The sequence below is a fragment of the Sylvia atricapilla genome, chromosome 10 (genome assembly GCF_009819655.1).
Source record: "Sylvia atricapilla isolate bSylAtr1 chromosome 10, bSylAtr1.pri, whole genome shotgun sequence".
NCBI classification, from domain to species: domain Eukaryota; kingdom Metazoa; phylum Chordata; class Aves; order Passeriformes; family Sylviidae; genus Sylvia; species Sylvia atricapilla.
This window is the reverse complement of record NC_089149.1, coordinates 7,266,798-7,287,174: the sequence shown is the minus strand read 5'-3', so window position 1 is coordinate 7,287,174 and position 20,377 is coordinate 7,266,798. Positions and strand designations below refer to the sequence as shown.

The window sequence follows — 20,377 nt, the reverse complement described above, 5'->3', positions numbered from 1 at the left end:
AATGTTCTTTATGGCAACTATCAACATGATATAAAGTAATGTGCAAAAAATATTGAAAGTTTATTACCCTTCCTCAACAGCTCTCAGAGCTCAGCGGGTTTGGGTTTTTATCTTTCTCTACTGGAGTCACTGATGAGCTGTGTGTCTTCACTGAGTGTAGCTAAATATCTGTCTGCTTACCTGTGTGCTCACAGGTGATGTGGGCAGCGCATTTGCCTTCACCGGAAACTTTAGGCATTGTAATCATTTAACAGCAGCATTTTCAGTTAAACACACTGCTGTGATTTCTGCCCTGATTCTTGCATGGAATACATTCACATTATGAATGCTCTCCAAATGCTCCCCAAAACTCAACTTGTAGAACATCAGGTTTAGCAAAATTCCCTGGATTAATTAGATTTACTGAACAAGACTACAGAAAAAAAGAATTGTTCATATACAAACTAGTGAATAATTTGTTGAATGTTAAAATGAACTTTAACATTAGGTAGATGAGAAAGCCATTAAGTTGCACCAGATACACAATTTGCACAAGTCGTATTAAAAAAAACACCCAAATGAACCCCCATTACACCTTCATCTGGTCAAGTTCTAAAGTCCGGAAAGTCTAAATTATAGGAGTTTGCACATGAATTATTTAAATTACTAATTTATAATACGCAGGTTAAAGCCCAGGTTTTTACTTCTCCTCTGGATAATCCAAGCTGCTCAATCAGGTACAACACCTCTAACTTTAACCCTGCCTCCATGCCCACGCTGCCCAAAAGCTCGGCATGGGGAGCAGGGAGCTGCCAGACTTGAGTAAAAAGCAGGATAAAGGAAGGGGAATGAGGGAACAGGAAAAAAGCTCCCTGTGAAGCCCCAGACTAGAGGAAGACATTTGTGTCTTCAAGTGGACACAGTTAACCTCACACCTTTAGGTGGTTTTCAGTACAGAATCTACCAGACTATGTTATTCCTTCATAAAGCTGCAACATGGAAAAATGTCTATTTTGAGACTGAGGCCGAGATCTATGAGCACTGCTGATTTATACAGGAGCTCACCAGCATCCAACCACCACCTGTGACGAACCAACCCAGGAGGGAGCAGGACAGAAGTGTCTCAAATCGTTCTTGCAATTCAGCTGGAGTATTCCCAGATTAAACTTTGAAACTTAGTTTCAGCACTTTTAAGAAGTCAATTTAGTAAAGCTTATTTTTTTCACTAGAATCTGAACTTCAAGTATTACCATTAAATTAGGTGGTATAAATCTGTAATCAAGTCAGTTTAAGTGCTAAAATCCTGACAAAGTATTATGCAGCAACAATATATCCAATTTCACAGTAATTCTGACACATATAGTTTTAAAAGATTAATCACTTTCTACTTAAATGGAGAAATCAAATATTGTACTAGCACCTAAATCCTCTTCACAAAGTTATGATTAGGCTCCCTTTTCCCAACTTTTCAAGTTTTAGCAGTATTACATACCAACAAGATTTCTGGGAACTTGAATAAAATCCTCCACAAATTCCAAGTAACTTCTGGCCTTTTTTACTGCATCAGCAGTCTGGAAATAAATTTAAAAAAATGTAATTTATTTGTGAATACAGCATATTAAAAACAAAACCTTGTAGCAACAGCTGCAAGTCTTCCAAATAAACTTTTTTTCAAAAAGAGAAGAATGAAGACAAGATTAATCTAGTTTTGAACTAAATCATAAAGGAATAATTGAGTGAAATGCCCAGAGACAAAATTCAGTAGAAAAGCAAAGCACCAGTCACAATAAAACATTTATTTTCATGTTATTTCAAGATGTTTTGAGATATCAAAATGGATGCCCCATCCCTGGAAGTGCTCAAAGGCCAGGCTGGATGGGGCTTTAGGCAAACACTGCAAGTGATTTTACAACCTGGGCACTCTCTTTCCAGAATGCTGGTTTCTGGCCACAGTTCATCTACAATGCTCTCCAAGATAGGACAGTGGCTCTGGTTACTGGGGAGAACTCCTGTAAATGCTCTCTTGCAGCTTTATTATTAAACAACAAAAATCAACCAAGTTAATTGAGATGCTGAAACAAGGAACAAGGCTTCAAATTAGCAATAGCAGAAGTGAAGAATTAAAGAAACAATATCAGTATCTAGTCAGTAACAACAGCTTAAGAGCATAATTTCCATTTTACACTAACGCCTCAGCCCCTTCAGCTGTCATTTTTAGGGAACACATGAAATGCGAGTACCACCAGCTCCTGTACCTTTTAATCAAATCAGGCAAATCCTAAAAAATGAAAATGTATAAACCTCTACTTCTGGCAGAGGTCAAAATGACGGCAAGAGGAACGTGGACAAATTGGATTTCAAGATAATGAAAGCAGTGATCAAGCACAAGAAACAGATGAGCAGGAAGCCACTGTGAGGAGCAGAGGTTATGCTGCATTGGCAGGGCAACCACTCAAATGATACAAATTCAATACGCACTAGCAATTCTTCATCCTCAATGAATTATACAAAGAGACATAATCAAGCAAAAAGTTCCTGCCTTAGGTATGTTAATCAATTCCTTCCCAAATAAGGATGAAGGAACAGCGAATGCATTTACAGAAGCAGAGTCAGGACAAGGAAATACTCAACTGCCAGAGCTGCAGCTCTCCAGTGCATCCAGAAGCCTCTCTACATTTGTCACAAGCACTCGGGATTTTTACGTGAGTACAACCTGTGTAACTCACCCACATCCCAATATGAGTGAGCACATAAAGCTGACTCAGACAAGGTATTCTCAGTTCCTTCTAGTACAACATGGACTTAAGACCTTAAAGGATTCCAGTCACCAGCAACTACCTTTGCTAACTCTGAATTACAGCCTACACATTCACTGATGTTCTCATTCGCTCACACGGTAGCCCAAACAATCAAGACACATCCACGCTACCAAAGAGTATAATGGAAAAATTAAATGGGGGATATTTTTCTAAACTCAGCATCATATCTACCAGTGTTAAGAATTGCACAAAAATTGACTGCAAAACCATTTTGACAGTAGTTAAGGTCTAAGATGAATTTTTCTATTTTTTACACAGATCTCCCACTCTGGGAAGCACAAGTTTCCAGAAGTAGTCCAAACTACATTGTACAAGCTCTGAAGTTCACAGGTCTGTGATCTGTACAGACATCACAATCAGAACTTTATGCAACCAGGAAAGGGTCTTTAAACCAAAATGGCCTTAACCAGACCGGGATAAATGCATAAGCAGCATGCCATACAGTTTAGATTCCTCCTATCTACAGAGTTTCCCAATAATCTTTAACATTTATCTTCATGTTTCTTCCCTCAAAGAGTCTGGCCCTGAGCAGTGAACTTTTATTTGTATGCAAAACATCAGCTATGGGAAACCTTCAGACCGTGACTGCTATGTCAACACACTGCTTCACTACTCCCACACATCTCAGCCTGAAATTCTCTGCCTGTGCACTCAGCCATTAGGGCCTGGCTGGTTGCCCACTGCAGCTGAAGAGAGGCGAAAAGAACAGGCAAGTGTAGCCAGATGCTGAAACCCTTATCATGTGGAATAGTTAAGCTGCCTGGCATTTTTAGAAGCACTTATCACTTCTATGAAGGACAAAGCTGGATGTGCCTAAAGGCGTTTTTATTTAGGGGGCATCTGGTATTTATAATCATTGCTGTGCACCTCTGTAAGAGGCTGGTGACAGTCATAACCTTTCCACAAGCTTCAGCACCGCAACATTCACATGAAGGAGATCAAAACTGGAATACACACTGCATTTAAACTCATCTGATTCTTCCTCAGGAACTGAGACACAATTTACTGGCAGTAGGAGATCAAAGAAGGATCTGCTGCCACCCTGATAGCCTGGAAGCATTTAAGGTTTCCAAAAAAAGGACACAATTTCAGAGATACTGGAAAGTACAGAAGTTTGACCTCCTCTCCACAGGATCAGCTTCTTCAGAACCTTTGATCATAACCAGGTTCTACTCCTGACATAGATGGAGCAGAATTCAAGACCTCAGTCTTGAGAAACAGGAGACCACCACAGATTTTCAGGAGTGTTCACATCAGACACTCAGTGGCACATGTAGAGTTAGGGACAGGGGACAAAACCCCTCAAAATGTTTTCTGACAGGGCCCTGGTGACAGTAGAATTTTTGTCACTAGCCTTCTGCTTCCTGAATGGATCCTTGTTTTAGCCCAAGGACCAGCTTGGACATTTCAAGGCAGTTGTGAGATTCAGAAGAGTCACACAAATGGAATCACCTTGGAGCAAACCATTATTTTGCCAAAGCCAGCCTTAAATTGCCAAAATATAAGAGTTAGAAGCAGCAGATACAGGTTTTTATACACCTGGCTAGGTCAGAGGAGCAGATTGCACAGAGCAAAATGCACACAAAAGAGGAGGAAGGAGCAGAACCAATGAAGTTCTGAGGGAGAAATGAAACCCAAACAAACCCATGATCAAGCAGAATAGCAGGAATTGATGCTTCTCTCAGGATGACCCAGGATACAGAGCAAAATGGAGTGATTAGGACAGAACATCTTATGGAGGTCACCACTGCATCAAAGGCTTGTATTTCAAATATATGCAGTAGAAGCTGCCACACTGTCAACATGCACAAAGACACAGAAAAACTCAGGAGGTGTTTTCTGTCTTTAATTCTGGGTACCGCTCTCACTACTCCAAAAGCAAATACAGAGTGAAATGCTCCAAGGATTGATATAAAGCTCCCCCTTACCTCTCCATAGATTCTGAAAGTACCAGTATCCTCCTCAAGTTCAATGGTTGTAACTCCCGGGACCTTTCTGGCTTGTTGTATGTTACTGCCGTGCGTTCCTATAGCAAGTCCCATTAAATCTTCTCTGACTACAAACTCCTCATGAAATGCTGCAGCAAGCTGCTTTGTGCACTGAAGGGAAAACAAAGGCAGACTCATCCAGGTGCACTCACTGTAAGGCACTGCTCTGAGCTCAGTTTCGAGCAACAAGAGCCCCAAGCTGCGGCTTTACCTCCAAGTGTTTTGTAGCTTCCTCGTTTCTCGACATCAGCATGAGTTTGGTGCGAATGCTGCGCAGGTGCATGTCACTGAGGATGTTCACTCTCTTCACTGTGGCTTCACTGGCAGACTACAGGAGAGAGGGAACCTAAGTTTTGGCTTTGTAAGCAAATACACATTTATTTAAAGGGTAAATCAGGAACCTATTGAAACTAAGTCATAAACACGATTTCAATTTCCAGAAGTTACAGAAACATTTTTCTTCCTCAAAACAAAGCATAAGAAATTCAGCACCACCAACAACTATTTGTTCTCACTCACAGCATGTTTTACATTAAAGAGTTTGCTGCTGAATACACAGTAACCCTTCTTCCCTTGATGTTGCTCAAACAAATCTTTCTACCATATGCATACTTATCACTGTGTGTGTGAAAAGGAGAGCTAAGGAAATAATCAAGGACAACACAATCCTGCAGAGTGAGGTTCAACTGGATAATACTGAGTAAATGTAGTTATGAAGAAAAACCAAAACTGGGACTATCCATGTTGTAAGAAAACCACCGCAGAGGCATCTAAGTGAATAATTCCTTCACTGAGCTGGTGGACTTTTCCACGTGGAAACACAGCTGTGAGTCAAACTGCACAGTGTAACACAGTATGAGGGGAAAGCTATTGCTCCAGAGTGAAGTGAGATGATTTACCTCTAAGCTACCTGCTAAAATCAGTGAAACAGAACTCAACTGAGAATGACAAAAGTCATATTAACAATGAGACTCAAAGCTGCTCCTAAACTTAGGCTGTTTTTGGAGGCCTTACCCTCAAAGATTAAAAACATCTACTTATATTAAATATCTCACAATTTACATAGCTTGGTAAGTCAAACCATTTTCTATACACACACACAGCTGTCTACGTATTTCCCATAAATAACATACAGAGAATTTATATAACATTTACATAGAAGCAATTACTTGCCAGTATTATTAGTTGAGCAGTTTCAGCATGATAAAAAATTCGACATGCTCCCACAGCTTTCTTGAAATCTTTATGTGCATTTTCATTAGCACACCTAAGGACACAAAATTATTGTTATTTCAACAAGCTGCATCAAAACTGAACATGTAATAACATGATCAGACCCAAGAACCTTCCGTAGCTTATGGCAAGGACTGTTCAGAAACAGGAAAGTTCCATTCTCCTCAACATGGTTCCAGTTTCCTTGTGGATTCTATGGTCCCATGGTTATCTGGAAAACCTCAGTAACAGGTCCACTGTGAAGTGAATCACCTGTACAGGCACTAAGTTCACACCTGAGAGCCTGCCTTCTGTCCCCACCCCAAAAGCTCAGCAGGGGTCAGCAGTTTCCAAATGAGCTACTGCAGCCCTAATCCCCCGTAACGTTCTTCATAAACCTGTAAATCAGCCTCTAGAACAGAAGCCAAGTGGGTTTTTCTCTCCCTTCCATAAGGTAAAAGCCTTCTTGAAGTGAGCAGAGCTACTCACGCATCTCTCAGGTCTTCAGGAACATCCACTGTGCACTTGAAGAAGGTGTTCTTCTTGACAGTTTTGTTCTGATTCACAGGTCGGAGTCGTTCATAAGTGACAATTTCATTGTAAGTGGCATCACAAGCAGCGTATTCGATGACGTAAAACTGGGAAAGAGATTTTTTATAAAAAAATAATAACTTCAGTAAGGAACAACAGAGACATAGTAACACTACCAGCATCAGCAAGAAAGCACAAAATATGAATATATAAATAAAAACCTAAGTTGATACAGTGACACATCTCTACACAAATGAGCCTGGAAATATCTCAGCACCCCTGTGCTCCCTCACTGTAGTCAGGGCACCATTATCAGCTTAGTCTCAGACCCTACAACAGCATCTTGAACTGATTTTTCCCATGCCTATCTCCCTCTCAAATATTTTCACTAGTTCAGGTCAAGTTCCAAACAGCAAAACATTTACTGGAGCTCTAATTCTAAGGAAACATCAAACAGACAATAATCCTTCACAGAAATATCTATCCTGCAACACTAAAACAAACAAGGCAAATCCACTGATTCAAAGGGCAAACTTCCAGGGAATCATGTAAGATTAAAATCAATAGAAAAACTCAATCTTTTTCACACACACTGCCAAATTTAGGAAGGCAGGAGAACTAAGAAGATTTAAGTTACCAATAATCCACTCCCACGCTTCCACCCAACACATGTAAGTTTAAAAAAGCTCGTGTGCTCGTATCTCTGCAGCCTGGCTCTGTGTTAGGGATGCAGCCTTCTCTTCTCCTCCCTTCCACCTGAGAGCAATTCAGGGGTGCAGCAGTGCAGTCACCTCTTCCTTCCTCAAAACTGGGTCTGTTTGTCCAACACAGTTCGCTGAAGTATCCCGAAAAAGTAAATTACTCTGGTAATGATACTTTGTGTTTTAAGTATCATCCCAATTATGCAAAGCTGCTTTGAAATGTATCAATGTATCATTATTACCCCAAGTAATAATAAGGAACAATAAACACTAAACTACAACTAAATTTAAGAGATCCACCACTACATGATCTAAAAATTTCTATAGTTAAAGATAATTCTGGATGCCAGAACAATCACAAAGCAACAAATCCTTGGACACAGGGGTAGTTTGTGAATTTAATATTAACTCTACAGAAAAAATCTAAACATAGAACCGTGTTAAAGATTGTACAAAGAAGCCAACATGAACTGTGTGGCACTTTACAGGGACAACTCCCTAAAATAACTAATTTGACAATACTACACTGTACATTGAGGGTGAATTTTTTTTCCTGTAAAACTAGGAAATTAAAAATTGATAAAAAAAATTCTTCTAGGGCTTTTTCTTAAAATAAGCAGCACAGCAAGCTAACTGATACCAAAATTTCGAATTTCTGTGACATTTAAGAAAAGCCTATTAGCTATAAATGACAACCTATCATTTAAATCAGTTTGTCTCCTTTTATCCTGATTTCTTAATGAGCTGTTCATTCACAAGTGTCAACACACAGAATCTTCTCTGGTAGGTGTTTACTACCACCTTGCCCTTACAGAGCTCAACAAAAGTTGATATTTGTCGACAATTTTTAAACAGTAATAGAAATTGGGTACTTATTTTTTCTCAATACTGTTTCCTTTGGTTTTAGGAATTTGATAGAGCAGAAACATCAAAACACAGGAATCTTTCCCACTATGAAGTTCAATTCTCTAGCAGTCATTTCACAAAATAAAGTTTTTATGACATGGGGTCAAACACTATACAGTCAAGTGTCTGAATCTCTAAGTTACTTGGCACATGAAAATAACCCTTTCTTTATGGTAAAATAAAAACTTGACAAATAAAAACAAGCAGCGTCTTTCCCCTACACACAGTAAAAACACATAGACAAAAAACCAACCCACAGCCACTCACAGCAATAGCTCCAGCAGGCTTAATTTAGGAACTACAAAGAGGTTACAAGTCCAGGTGCTTTACTTCATTTTTAGCACCAAATTCAATCCACAAAACAGGTTTGTCAGAAATCCTGTCCTTGTGCATGCCTTCAGTCCTTCAAGCAATTAAACTGCAGATAATGGAAGTCACTTGCTCAGCTCTAAGGGTACGACCCTCTGCTGGGCAATGCAGCAAAAGTCATTCCAAAGCGGTCACAACTTATAATCCTCTTCTGTCATGTTTTTGTATTTGTAGTATTTCATTCAGAGTTTTCTCATGACAAAGAACTTCTAGTTACTGTATTGAACATGAAAGCATGAAATCAGTAAGTTTTAAAATAATTTACCTCTCCTTTCATCATTCGAACTTTTGCCAGCCACCATCCACAAGGCTCTTGGTCATTGGCCCTAGAATAAACCTGGAAATCAAAGTAGTAAGAAACACTGAAAGCACATACAAACATTATTCTTTTACCTGCATGCAGAATAAAGAAAGAACCACACAACTTTTCTAATTTTCATTAAAATGGAACAGTATTCTACTCCTATCCTTCTTGCACTACAAGGACTGTAAACTGACTTCCTTTGCATAAATTACTGACAATTTAATGGAAATTTGTAAAGGGAGGTAAAACTTCAGCTAAACACTTCTTTGAGGGCAATTCCTCAGTAAATTCACACACTGTATTCAAACTGGAAGTACACACATAGAACTAACTCCCCAATTCAGATTTCTGTTTTGTCCTTGGCTTACTTGATAAACCAAGGACTACTGAAATGAACCAAATCATCAGGACTACATATTCCATATTAAAAAACACTACCAAGTTGATTCTGAAATGCAGTTTTCTAATCCGTAAGTTTCATTTGCTCCTCATACACTTCCAGTAGGCCAAAGTCATTTGCACACAGACTCAACGAGTTTTACAACAGCAATGAAATAGAAAATAACCCTTTACATATAACCTCTAAGAAAGGCAATGTAATTCAAATAAAGGAATAGGAATCCCAGCACCTATGCTACACTTTTTCTTAGGTTCGTTGCCCAAAAGCACGATGGTATGCTCAGGAAAGGAAACTCATTACTTTGATTTTAAGGACAAGTACAGAAAACCCCCAAAAGTTAAAGTGAATCACTCATGATACTACAATGAGCAGGGAACAGAACATGCACATTTTGATCTCTAGATTTAATACATCACTCCTGTTAACACTCTCTCTCTGTAAAACACCATAATTCACACAATTTCCTCTCAAGAGTGTACCAGATATTTCATATGGGTTAAAACTCTTGTTATCAGAGGAGGTTTATTACACTTTCATATCAAAGATTTCCAGCACTTTACATTCCAGGTCAAAAAAGAAAACTGCCTACATTTTGTGTCAGAATTAAAACCTTCTCAGCTATTTTAAGTTTTAGATTCTGAAAAAATTTCCACTAGCAGTTTTGTGGGAAAACTGAAATGTCACAGCTTCACTGAAATTCTAATAAACCCACGCGTAGAGACATGGTCCATTTTAAACCTTCCCCTTGGTAATGCCCTTACATCCCTCACCAGTGGAATGGACAATGGACAGTGAGTTCCAGATCAGGACAGCTCACGAGCATTCACTCACCTCCACCTCATCTCCTTCACCAATTTCTTTCTTGATATCAGGGGGTGGTGGTAATCTGACTTCATTGAAGGGCACCTGACGCTCTGGTTGCCAACTGGAAGTTGAAGAAGCAATACACATTAATTCTCAAATTTCCCTATCGTTTTCTTCATTTTAATGAAACTCAGAATTCCAAAATTAAGATTCATTCTTTCCATATAATGGGGTCTGTTTCCTTATTGCTAGAATGTAAACCTTGTAAGCAGAGGAACCACATAAGCATGGCAAGACATAAGCAGTCTATGGGAAGATATTTAACAACAAAAATTTTTAATTAACTGAAAAATCTAACTAATGGCTTTCATAAAACTCCAGTGAAAGATAATGTATTATGTAGTTAACATTCTAACTGCTGAAGTCATAGAGCCCTTATACAGCTTTAAGCTCAACTTTGCAGTCCACTGTGGGGTTCATCCATTTCTCCACTTCATATTTAATATTTCAATTGCTTACCACCAAAACTTTATGTATTTAAGAAAAACCTGACTCAAATCTTTAACAAAACTTTCCATCTGCAAACTTGCTGATGCTCCCCAGTAACAGATTCAGATCAAAGCATATCTTTATATCTGCTTATCAGTACCAATTATTTCTAGGCATACAAAATAAAGGCTTACTTTCTCGTATTGCAAGGTTATTTGTTTTATTACAGTTTGCTGTAGGAAAGTATTTTATTTGTAGAAGTGTATGTTTCTAGTTATTTTATGAAGACTACTAGAGCAATTAAATCCAATGTTCTCCCGAAATTCCCTCTCCTTCTACTCTCTGAATGTCACAGAATGCCATCAGCTGTTCCTCACTTTTAGTCAGAAATCCAACTAAAAGGCTGAAATAAAACCAGGGAAAAGACCCTCCAAAAAAACCCCGTATTAATTCCAAATGTCTGAGGTAGTGTCAAAGCATTGCAACGTCCATCCCTTCTGCCCACCTGATTCACATCAGACACCAACAGAACCAGAACCAACCAACTTGTAACACTAAGGATTACTGCAAGTCACTTGCTTTGCTGACTTTCAATAACCTGCAGACAGAGCAGCCTACCTTAGTAGGACAAGTCTGAGCATAAGGAGCAAAGGGCACCTGCAACTTCCTAGATGGGAGGATGGACCCAGTTACATGTTTGCTCTGACAGCTTACACTCAAGTACCTCACTTAATAAAGCTGTTATGTATCATACAGTTTTAATCTAGACATTATAATCAACTTTTTCTTTTAATTATAGTTAAAACCCAACAAAAATGCATGAAGATTATTACTGAGCTGCTGGAACACATCTAGAAAAGGACAAGGAAGCTGGTGAAGAGTCTGGGGCACAGATCTGAGGAGCAGCAGCTCAGGGAGCTGGGAGGGGCTTGGCCTGGAGAAAAGGAGGCTCAAAGAGACCTGAGAAGAAACGGTGTGAGGCTGTGCCAGCGAGGTTTAGACGATAGTAGGAAAAATTTCTTCACTAAAAGGGTGGTCAGACATTGGAATGGGCTGCCCACGGAGGTGGTGGAATCTCCATTCCCAGAGGTGTTCCAAGGGTACACGGACATGGCACTTCCATAGTGGAGAACACCGTGGTGCAGGGTAACAGCTGGACTTGATCTCCGAGGATCAAGTGTCAGCTTTTCCAGCTTTTAGGGTTCTGTGACATGGATAGCTTTTGTTTAGGTTGGAAGGTATTTCAGCCACAAAATGTTAATTAAATCACATTCTATTTCTGAGAAATGGTGAAGGGGGCTGGCAATTAAATTGTCCTTGTTGCAAATATAACAGTTACTAATCTCATGGTTAGGGATTTTCCTTCCCCTCCCTGCCAGTGGAGGAAGCGCACAGTGGAAAAGTGCACAGAAGGCTCAGCTCTCAGAATATGAGTGCAAGTTTCAGTGGCAAAACATTTTAAGTCCTGAATTGGACCATCTCACCGGTGAAATGCAAACCAAGATATTTTAAGAAACTAATTGTGATGGGATACAAACCACCTAGGACAATTTGACAGAACTGACGCTTAAGCTACAGGGCACAAATCACAAAAAAGGGGAGGTTCTTGCTTCTTACAACACAGAATCTTCTTCAATACAGCTGCTTCTGACTCCAATAAGCTTCTATGAAACTGTATCTCAAGACCCAACTTTCCATCTAACAGTAAGAAGTTTCCAGTTCCCGAAGCTTTTGCACTCATTCCTTGCCTCCTTACCCTCAGAAAATGTCTCTTCAAAGAATTAAGGCTACCTGCCCGGAGTGTTGCTATGGCCACAAAATCATCATTAGCAGTCTGTGCTGGTACGTTTAACTTTGGGAACCTTACAAAAGCTGCAGATAAAGATTGGCTAACAATAGCAGAAAATGCAAAGTGACAGTTTAGACTGCCTATTGTGAGGTAGATGTGTGTATTTGTTAGTGATAATCACTATCACAACATTGATGCTCTCAGCACAGGACACTCTTGCCAATTTCGGTTCCACTAAAGCCCTTATGAATTTAACTCTGTGAAAAGCACACGAATTGATCAGATTTACGTCACAGAATAATGTGACTGTGTACACACTTCCTGATCAGATCTATTTTTAGTCAATAGAACACTCTACATATGCTGCAGCCCACCCTTTTTGAAACATGGCTGCTGCTGCCAGACTTCTTCTGTAGAACACATGGATGACATGGATACTAAACACTAGAAATGCATTTGCCAACAATTCAACACATGCTGTGACCCCCTGGCACTTCCTTTAGCTTACTTGGTTTCTGACATCAAAGTACATATTTTAAATGCAAAGAGAAGTAATTATTTTTCTTTAAAAAGTAATATGGATGTAGAAGATGAAACATTTTCTTAGGTCATGGATAGAATGAAGAGTTTAATTTTTTTGGTTTGTTTGCTGGGTTTTGGGGTGAAGGGTATGAAAACCTGTGAAGACAGTTAGAAGATGAGGTGGCAACCACAATTTATACTAACACTGAGGTTGGTTATGGAACCTGTTACTGTCTTCACAAAATAAGGACTAGAAAGCACAGGTTAGAAAGAAACAAACAGTGGGGTTTGCAGGGTAAACCCCAAGATTACTTATGTCCCCCCCCAAGGATTTCTTTTTACACACGTGTATGTATGTACACACACATACACTTGGGATTATGTCAGCAGGATTATAAATACTGTTTATAAAGACACACTTCCACACTCCCCAGCATTCCCTTTATTACCCAGCAATCTTTCTTCAAGCAAAGCTCAAAGACTAATCTACAGGTTAGAGCTGGCAAAGCTTGTAACAGTTTTCACATCAAAAGGCCACACATTTTATAGGATCTCCACCTAGTAACTGGAAGGGAAACAGGAAAGAGGATGTAGCTCACAGAGTACTTTCAATTAGCACTGGAATCTCCCAGGTAATCCACAGCGTTATCAGTCAGAATGCTGAACAACAGGTACTCATTTGTACTTTACCAACCCATGGATTATCCTTGGCTTGCCACTACAAGTTCCCAGCAGCACTACTGTGTTTATATTTTAAATGAAATGGGCCTCATGGATAATTATTTTTCAAGAATTGCTAACAGATTTGCACTCTTTCCTACTCAAAAACAATAGATCTTTTTATTGGATATATATTTCTATATTTATAGAATATTTATGGTGTATTTATCTTCTTAATAGTTAGAAAAATCACCATTAGGATATTTTTACTTTTCTCTGGTTTAGAATACTGATCAGCATTCCAGATACTTTGGGATTTTCCATCTTTTCCTGCTTTCACATAAGAGTATCAAGCCTGTGCCACTGTTAATTAAATGTGGCTGTCACATCTATGGGCATCACTAAAGATACCAAAGAAGGTACAGGGCTGTGTAACTGATGAACTGAATTCTGATACAGATTCAAGAAGGCAGTTAATGGAAGCTGAACAGAACAGTGAGCCTGTACTTCTAGAACTGTATCTAATGAAATCTGCTTCCTCTTAAAGGCAAAACAATTAAACAAACAAAAAAAAAACCCGAAAAAACCAAAACAAAACAACAAAACCACAAAACTGAAATAACCTACTATTCAAATAATTATTTTAGAAGAAAATACTTACTTGTTTTCAAATACAACTGTGAGGGAGTCCTCATGAACATCTTTGATAAATCCCTAAAAAAGAAACAGAATTTTTATTACAATAATGCACGGGCAATCAAAAAGGCAGCAATTTCAATAGTGCCTGAACCTGAGCCAAGACCACACTAACACTGAGGTTCCAGTCTCAGAGAGCTCCAAGACACACTCCCACTCCCTGCACGAGGTTGCTGATATTCTTAGCTGGCTATTCCAAGACGTGCAGAGCACAGGGACTGCTCCCACTGACAGCTCAAATCTGACCAGCTCATTTACAACTGAACTCACTATCTCCAGTCTCTTACTGTACCCACAGGTGTGCACAGGTGTTTTACAGGAACAAAATGAGACAGATCCAGGCAGGGGCAGCCATTCCAATAGCTGTGCACAGCACTGTTTGCTTCCCTGGTGTTCCTCCCGACACAAACTGAATCCTAAACAACTGTCCCCCCTGAACACTCCAGCAGCCAGTTTGAATCACATTTGGCAGTAGAGGCTGCCACACAGCCAGTTATGGTATCATCTTTCAGGTACTAAATTGGGGACTGGATGAGGCCAAATGCCTGTAGGACCTCCTAGTAAAGCAAAGAGAATACGGTATTTCATGGATTATTTTGTGCCTGCATTTAGGGGGCATTCATTGTAACAAAAACTTAAAGACAAAGATCAACCTCACAGAGTTACACCCAAGTATCCATGCAGAAATTAAGTTGCTACATTTCTTGATTAAGAAGGGTAGCCATGCTGGAAAAAATAATTTAAAAAAAATAAAATTAAAAAGAACACTACTCCTGCCTGGTATCTGCCCAAGTAGAGGCAGCCAAGGAGGACCCTGCAATTTTAAAGGAGTAAGAATGTCACAGAGCTATGCTGAGAGAAAGAAGTTCCAGGAAATCTGCTGAATGGATTATATCCATTTAAGAAACTGCCAGCTGAGGAGGACGAAGAACATATCAGCTGTGCAAGGAGCAACCAGTGCACTGAGGTATTATATGTCAGCTCAGAGAGATAAATTTTGACACAGTCAATCCCTCCATGTAATGATGGACAGTAAAGGAGCCCACACTGACAGCTGGCTGCAAGGGCCTATAAAAACAAATCTCCTTTTACCTGAGCTCATACTTGGCCAATGCTCTGAGAGCATTTGCTCAAAACCTGCTTTTCTGCTCCTTGAGCTTCCCTCAAACCCATCTGTCAGCAACACAAAAGACTGGTTCTAGGAGAAAGCACCCTGGTAACCCTGAACAAAGCAGGTCACCAGAAGTCATCTTGTTGAACCACCTAGTGCGCTCCTAATAAAATAAACCCTCTCAAAGGCCATCCTGCCACTGCAAGGGAAGGCAGGCAAATCTCCTTCTTTGAAAGGTAAGCAAGTGAAACAGTTGAGAGTAAAATACACCCACAATCAGGGACTTTCAGTTTCAAGCGAACTGGATGGGAGTATAAAGTTATGTCTGTTTAAAGAGGCAAAGAGCATATAAAATTTTACTGCCTGAAGCATGGGTAAGCCAGCAACAGAGATAAAGCAGAACTTCTACCAGATTTATGCCACCAACAGTTCCTTTCAAAGGCACCCCAGCACAGGGACAAATTAACATGGCATACAGCACAGGAAATAGGAGTTTCTCTACTACAATTCATCCAAACTCTATACGGGGACAAAACACTGAAGTCACAGCACTGAGAACCAACTTCATGCAGTCCAGCATTCTGCTACACGACGACTTATCAACAGACAGCAGTATTTACAGGGAGAGATTAACTCCCTACTAGAGACAGCCATTTATCTGCATTCCAAGAGTCTGGGATTCAATACTAGTCTCTGCCTCATTATGTTACTTTATTTCATAGCTGAACCTGTCTTCTATTCCTGTTGTGTTCTTACAGCACTCAATGTGTTTCTAAGGTCAGCCTAGAGGAGCTACAAATTTATTCTGCAGAAGTGAATTCAGTCCTTTCCTTTGCTGAAAAGTACAACCTAGGAATCAAGAGATTCCAATTCAGGTACCATAAAACATCTGATTAACATTCTGAACTTAATGCTCAGTAAAGTTAACAAAGTCATGAATCCACTGACTACCAATTTCCTTAAGAAGACAAAAGAAGTGCAAAAAAGGAACCCAACTGCACTGACTTTTGAGGATTTAAGACAATTAGCCCATTACCAGGTAAAGTGTGGGTTTCTGTGTAAGGTACAGACAGGTTTAATAGTCACAACCAATTTTCAAGCTAAGGTCCCACTGAAGAATGCCAAAGCTGAAGTGGCACAGTAATGCAGAGATACAGCTCTCAGCAGACCAACAGCTGACACTGCACAAACATCAGCTGCATAAAGAGAAACACGGGACCATTTTTAATAAAATCTAAAGTACAAATTCCAACCAAGAGTCTGTACATTTTACAACACCATGTGGGTTTCAGGAGCTCCTTCACGGAAGGCAGGCTTTCAGTTCAAAGTGTGCACACTGCTCTTCCCTCCCACAGGGGAATGTAATGCAGACTCACTGCTGGCAGACACGTAGGCAGCAACTGCATCTGAATCACCTGCACAGCTTTTTCACTTGGTATTCCCAAACTCTTGCACCCCCTAGTCCAATCAAGCATAACATCTATCAGGTATGTACTTCAGGTCACAAATGCACATATGTAAAGCATCAAATAAAATTACCTATTAAATAATTTTATTGTTGTGAGACATGAAAAAAGTCTGATTAGAGTCTGACTGTATACAATTACTTCTGACTATTGTAATTTTCTCTAAAGCTGTGGGGATGAGATCGCATTTACAACAACTGAAGCACAGCAGTCTATGAGGTATTATGGACTGTATGGTCCATTTGTAATACAACTAGAAATAATGAGAATTCAATATGGCTTTTAAATAGTTTTCTAAGAAATTATTTAATTACTGTCAAGAAGGATGTTAAAAGTATCATCAGAACATTTTCTGAAAGCAAAACCTCCTGAGTATGGATTTCCTACCTTCAGCCCTGCCTATACACACTATCAGCTGTCATTTCCAACTTCCACATAAAACCAGAAAGAGATTTCATGCGTGTCAGGATGAGATTTTGTGTAGTCTTTAAAGAAGTCTTCAATAGAGCCTGTGCTAATTACATTTTTTTAAAAAAGGTTTTATTAAAAAAAACCCAACCTGTGACATTAGGGTATTTTGGTATTTCACAATATAAAACCGACTTTATAGTAAATCCTATAAATTCACAAGGATTTCTCCAGAATTATGTGAGGAACATAAAACAGAAAACTAAATAACCTGGTTTTCAGTCAGGGAGTTTTGAAGGAGTTCTTTATTTGTGAGGTAACCTACATAAATAGATTTGCACTAGTCATATCTGATACTGTATCATTCCCTACTAAATTAAGTAATGATCCATCACCTTAACTTTTGTTCTAATGAACAACGTACTCCGTTACTGAAATTTAATTTAGCAGCGTTGCCTAAGTCAGATAATGCCAGTTTCTAAGTTTGAGGAGCTCTACGTTCCTACCACACCCTTCCATGTACCTCAGGTGACGAGGCACAGCTAACAGGAGACCACAAACACATCATCTATAAATACAGTAGCATCAAAAAGAGTGAGGAATTGCAGTATCAGCAAGTGAGCTTACACACAACCTTTGTGTGTGTTTTATACCACACACAGATCTGCAGGGGGCAAGAGGGGAAGAAAAACTGCCATGACTTCATCTTGCCAGACCTCTTGACTGGGGCTGTCCAGATCTTGGTGTCAGTCACTGGGTGCGAGGGGCACCCCTGGCAGTCCATGTATGCCCTGGCTGGAGCAGCCCTGCCCAGGAGCAGCAGAGCCTGTACTGTACGAGGGGCTATTCATGTCCTGCTCCACGGGCTGCTGCACTCAGACCTGTCTCTGCCACTCACTTGGCAGGAGCCGGGCTCCCAACACCAGCTCCTGCAGAGGGACAGGATGGGAGACCCAGGGATCTCACCTGGGGCTGGACAGGGTGAACAGTGGGACAGGAAACTCCCAAGCAATCACCTGCACCAAAATCACTGCAGCTGAGACTTCCTCATTTCGTAACAGACACCCACACACACTCTCTCCCTTTTACCTGGGTTTTGCTCACGGATTTAGGATTAGGATCTGCTGATAACATAAACGGATCAAGACTTACTGAAGTGCCCTTACACTGAACTGTATGTCTGTGGATGTATATGCACACACACAATTTTGTTTTTTTAATCCAGTTCCAGGCAAAGTCACAAAATCTGTAGAACAGGTAGATGCAATCAAGTTCCCTCCATATCCCACTTTCAGTAAGTTTATCTGACCTCCAAGCAGGGTGATCCAAACTAAAAATGAGCTGCTGTCAGTTTAGCTGCAAACTTTCTTTCCAGGGACAGCCACTGTGTTGGCCTTTGAGTCACACATACCTGCACACTCAAACTGTATTAATATGACCTTACCCACTGCTGAGCCAATTTCAAACAGCAAACACTTGGGCATCTGGTACCACGGACTGTTTCTGAACCAGTGACATAAAGGTCAAGCAGCCTATATCCAATTACCAAGCCTTTCACTCCTTTTCAGATGCAAGAACTCTTGGTATTTCTAACTAACATTGAAACACAACTGTTTCAAGTAACACATGAAATAATTATTGCTAAAGGATGTATCTCATGCTGAGCCCCTAAAGGAAAAAAAAAAGAAAATAAAGCAAACAAAAGAAACTCGTAAATAATCAAACCACTTGACAAGACTGAACGTGGTATTATTTTCATTTTAAGTGATTAGCTGCACCTGTTTATACAAGGAACTGATAAAAGCAAGCAGCTGTGGTTTGCTGCAAAACACAAATGCTACAAGAAGGTATCAGGGAAGAAAAATAGCCTGAACTATCACCTCAGTTTTAGCAAGCACAATTTCATTTATGACATTACTGCTTATTTCCATCCACAATCACAAGTGCAAGTAAATTCAAGGGTTGTTCTGACAGCTGTGCAAGAGCCCCAGCACTGAATTTGGGTTCACTCACTGCTTGGGGCTTACTCACAGAAGTCTCAACGACTCATTTCTCACCCTGGTTTCTTCACATGCATCCTCCAAAAAATAAAAACTCCTGGAAGACACCCTGGACTGATCATGTATGTCAGCAATCAATAACCACTCCCTCTGGCATCTCCCCTCTATCAGCCTCAAAGGCTCAAGCAAACAGCTCACCACCAGCAGCAATAACTATAGCTACTTCTTGCAAGACTCTACACAACTTTCAACTGATCAGGAACAACTTTAAAATGTCTAAAATTCCCCACCCATACAGATGTAGGGCGAGATGTAATTAAAAAAAATGCTGACAATTATAACATAGTTAAGATCTTTAAAGAAAAAATAACAAAGGTCACTCCAGCTACAGTTTCCTGGTGTAGCAATTGGTTATGAACAGTGTGTAAGCTACACCCCTAATGACAATTTCCTATTTTAATAACCATCAAGCTAAAAACCACTCAGAGCAACTCAAGTTGTTTGCAAAGCCACTAATTAAAAAGTGTAAGAAAAAATTAAAAAATAATTGTATTTTTATTGATGCATAAACCTTCACTCCCACGGAGTTGCTCATCAAGCTTTGGCTCTGCATGTGGAGAAATGGTGTGTACTTGTCATTCATCACTTTTTCCCTTTAGTAATATTTTGGCTTGTGTCTGCCTTGAGGCCAATGCTAACTGCTACCAGCATTCTGCTTAGTCCTGTTACCAGAACTGCACCTCTTGAAAGAGGAACAAGCCAACAAGGAAGCACTTCAGAACCTGTAAATTAAAGGCTGAATTCCATTTTAATTCATTGGGTCTTTTTTCCCCTTGCATAATCTAAGCAGCAATTACTGTAGAACTTAAAGAACACAAGGGCCTGCAGCACACCAGAGCCCATTTTCCAGCACAGCCAAGTCCCTACAAGAACACAATGGATCTTCCAGAGCTGCTCAAATGCCACTGAAAGACTCAGTCAGAGGAACTGAGCTGATGTGCAATTCATGTACCTTGGTCTCACTGTAAAGCCCAACCTATTCCAGGGAAGCTGATGTGGGAAATCCTGAATAATGGGCAGCACCAGGGCTCTTAATGTGCAAACGAGCGAGCACATAAAGGCTGATGGAGACACTGAGCAAAACCGAAGTTTTTGTCTTGTTCTTCCAAGACCCTCCACAACTGGCAGGTCCAGGCAATGGCACAAATGGGAATATGGGAATT

The 20,377-nt window shown here is 40.0% G+C and overlaps 1 protein-coding gene across 3 annotated transcripts in view; it reads right to left on the bottom strand.

The window, feature by feature from the left end:
* Nucleotides 1-20,377, bottom strand: part of FXR1 (FMR1 autosomal homolog 1) — a 34,069-nt gene that overhangs the window by 10,286 nt on the left and 3,406 nt on the right. For 2 of the 3 annotated variants that reach the window (XM_066325787.1, XM_066325789.1), the window contains exons 2-9: nucleotides 14,135-14,187; nucleotides 10,041-10,134; nucleotides 8,771-8,842; nucleotides 6,488-6,636; nucleotides 5,960-6,053; nucleotides 4,998-5,114; nucleotides 4,727-4,897; nucleotides 1,472-1,550 (exon numbers count right to left, since the gene is read on the bottom strand). In XM_066325787.1, the coding sequence (XP_066181884.1) occupies nucleotides 1,472-1,550; nucleotides 4,727-4,897; nucleotides 4,998-5,114; nucleotides 5,960-6,053; nucleotides 6,488-6,636; nucleotides 8,771-8,842; nucleotides 10,041-10,134; nucleotides 14,135-14,187 (829 nt within the window). The remainder of the gene's footprint in view (nucleotides 1-1,471; nucleotides 1,551-4,726; nucleotides 4,898-4,997; nucleotides 5,115-5,959; nucleotides 6,054-6,487; nucleotides 6,637-8,770; nucleotides 8,843-10,040; nucleotides 10,135-14,134; nucleotides 14,188-20,377) is intronic. The other variant, XM_066325788.1, reaches the window with a different exon arrangement.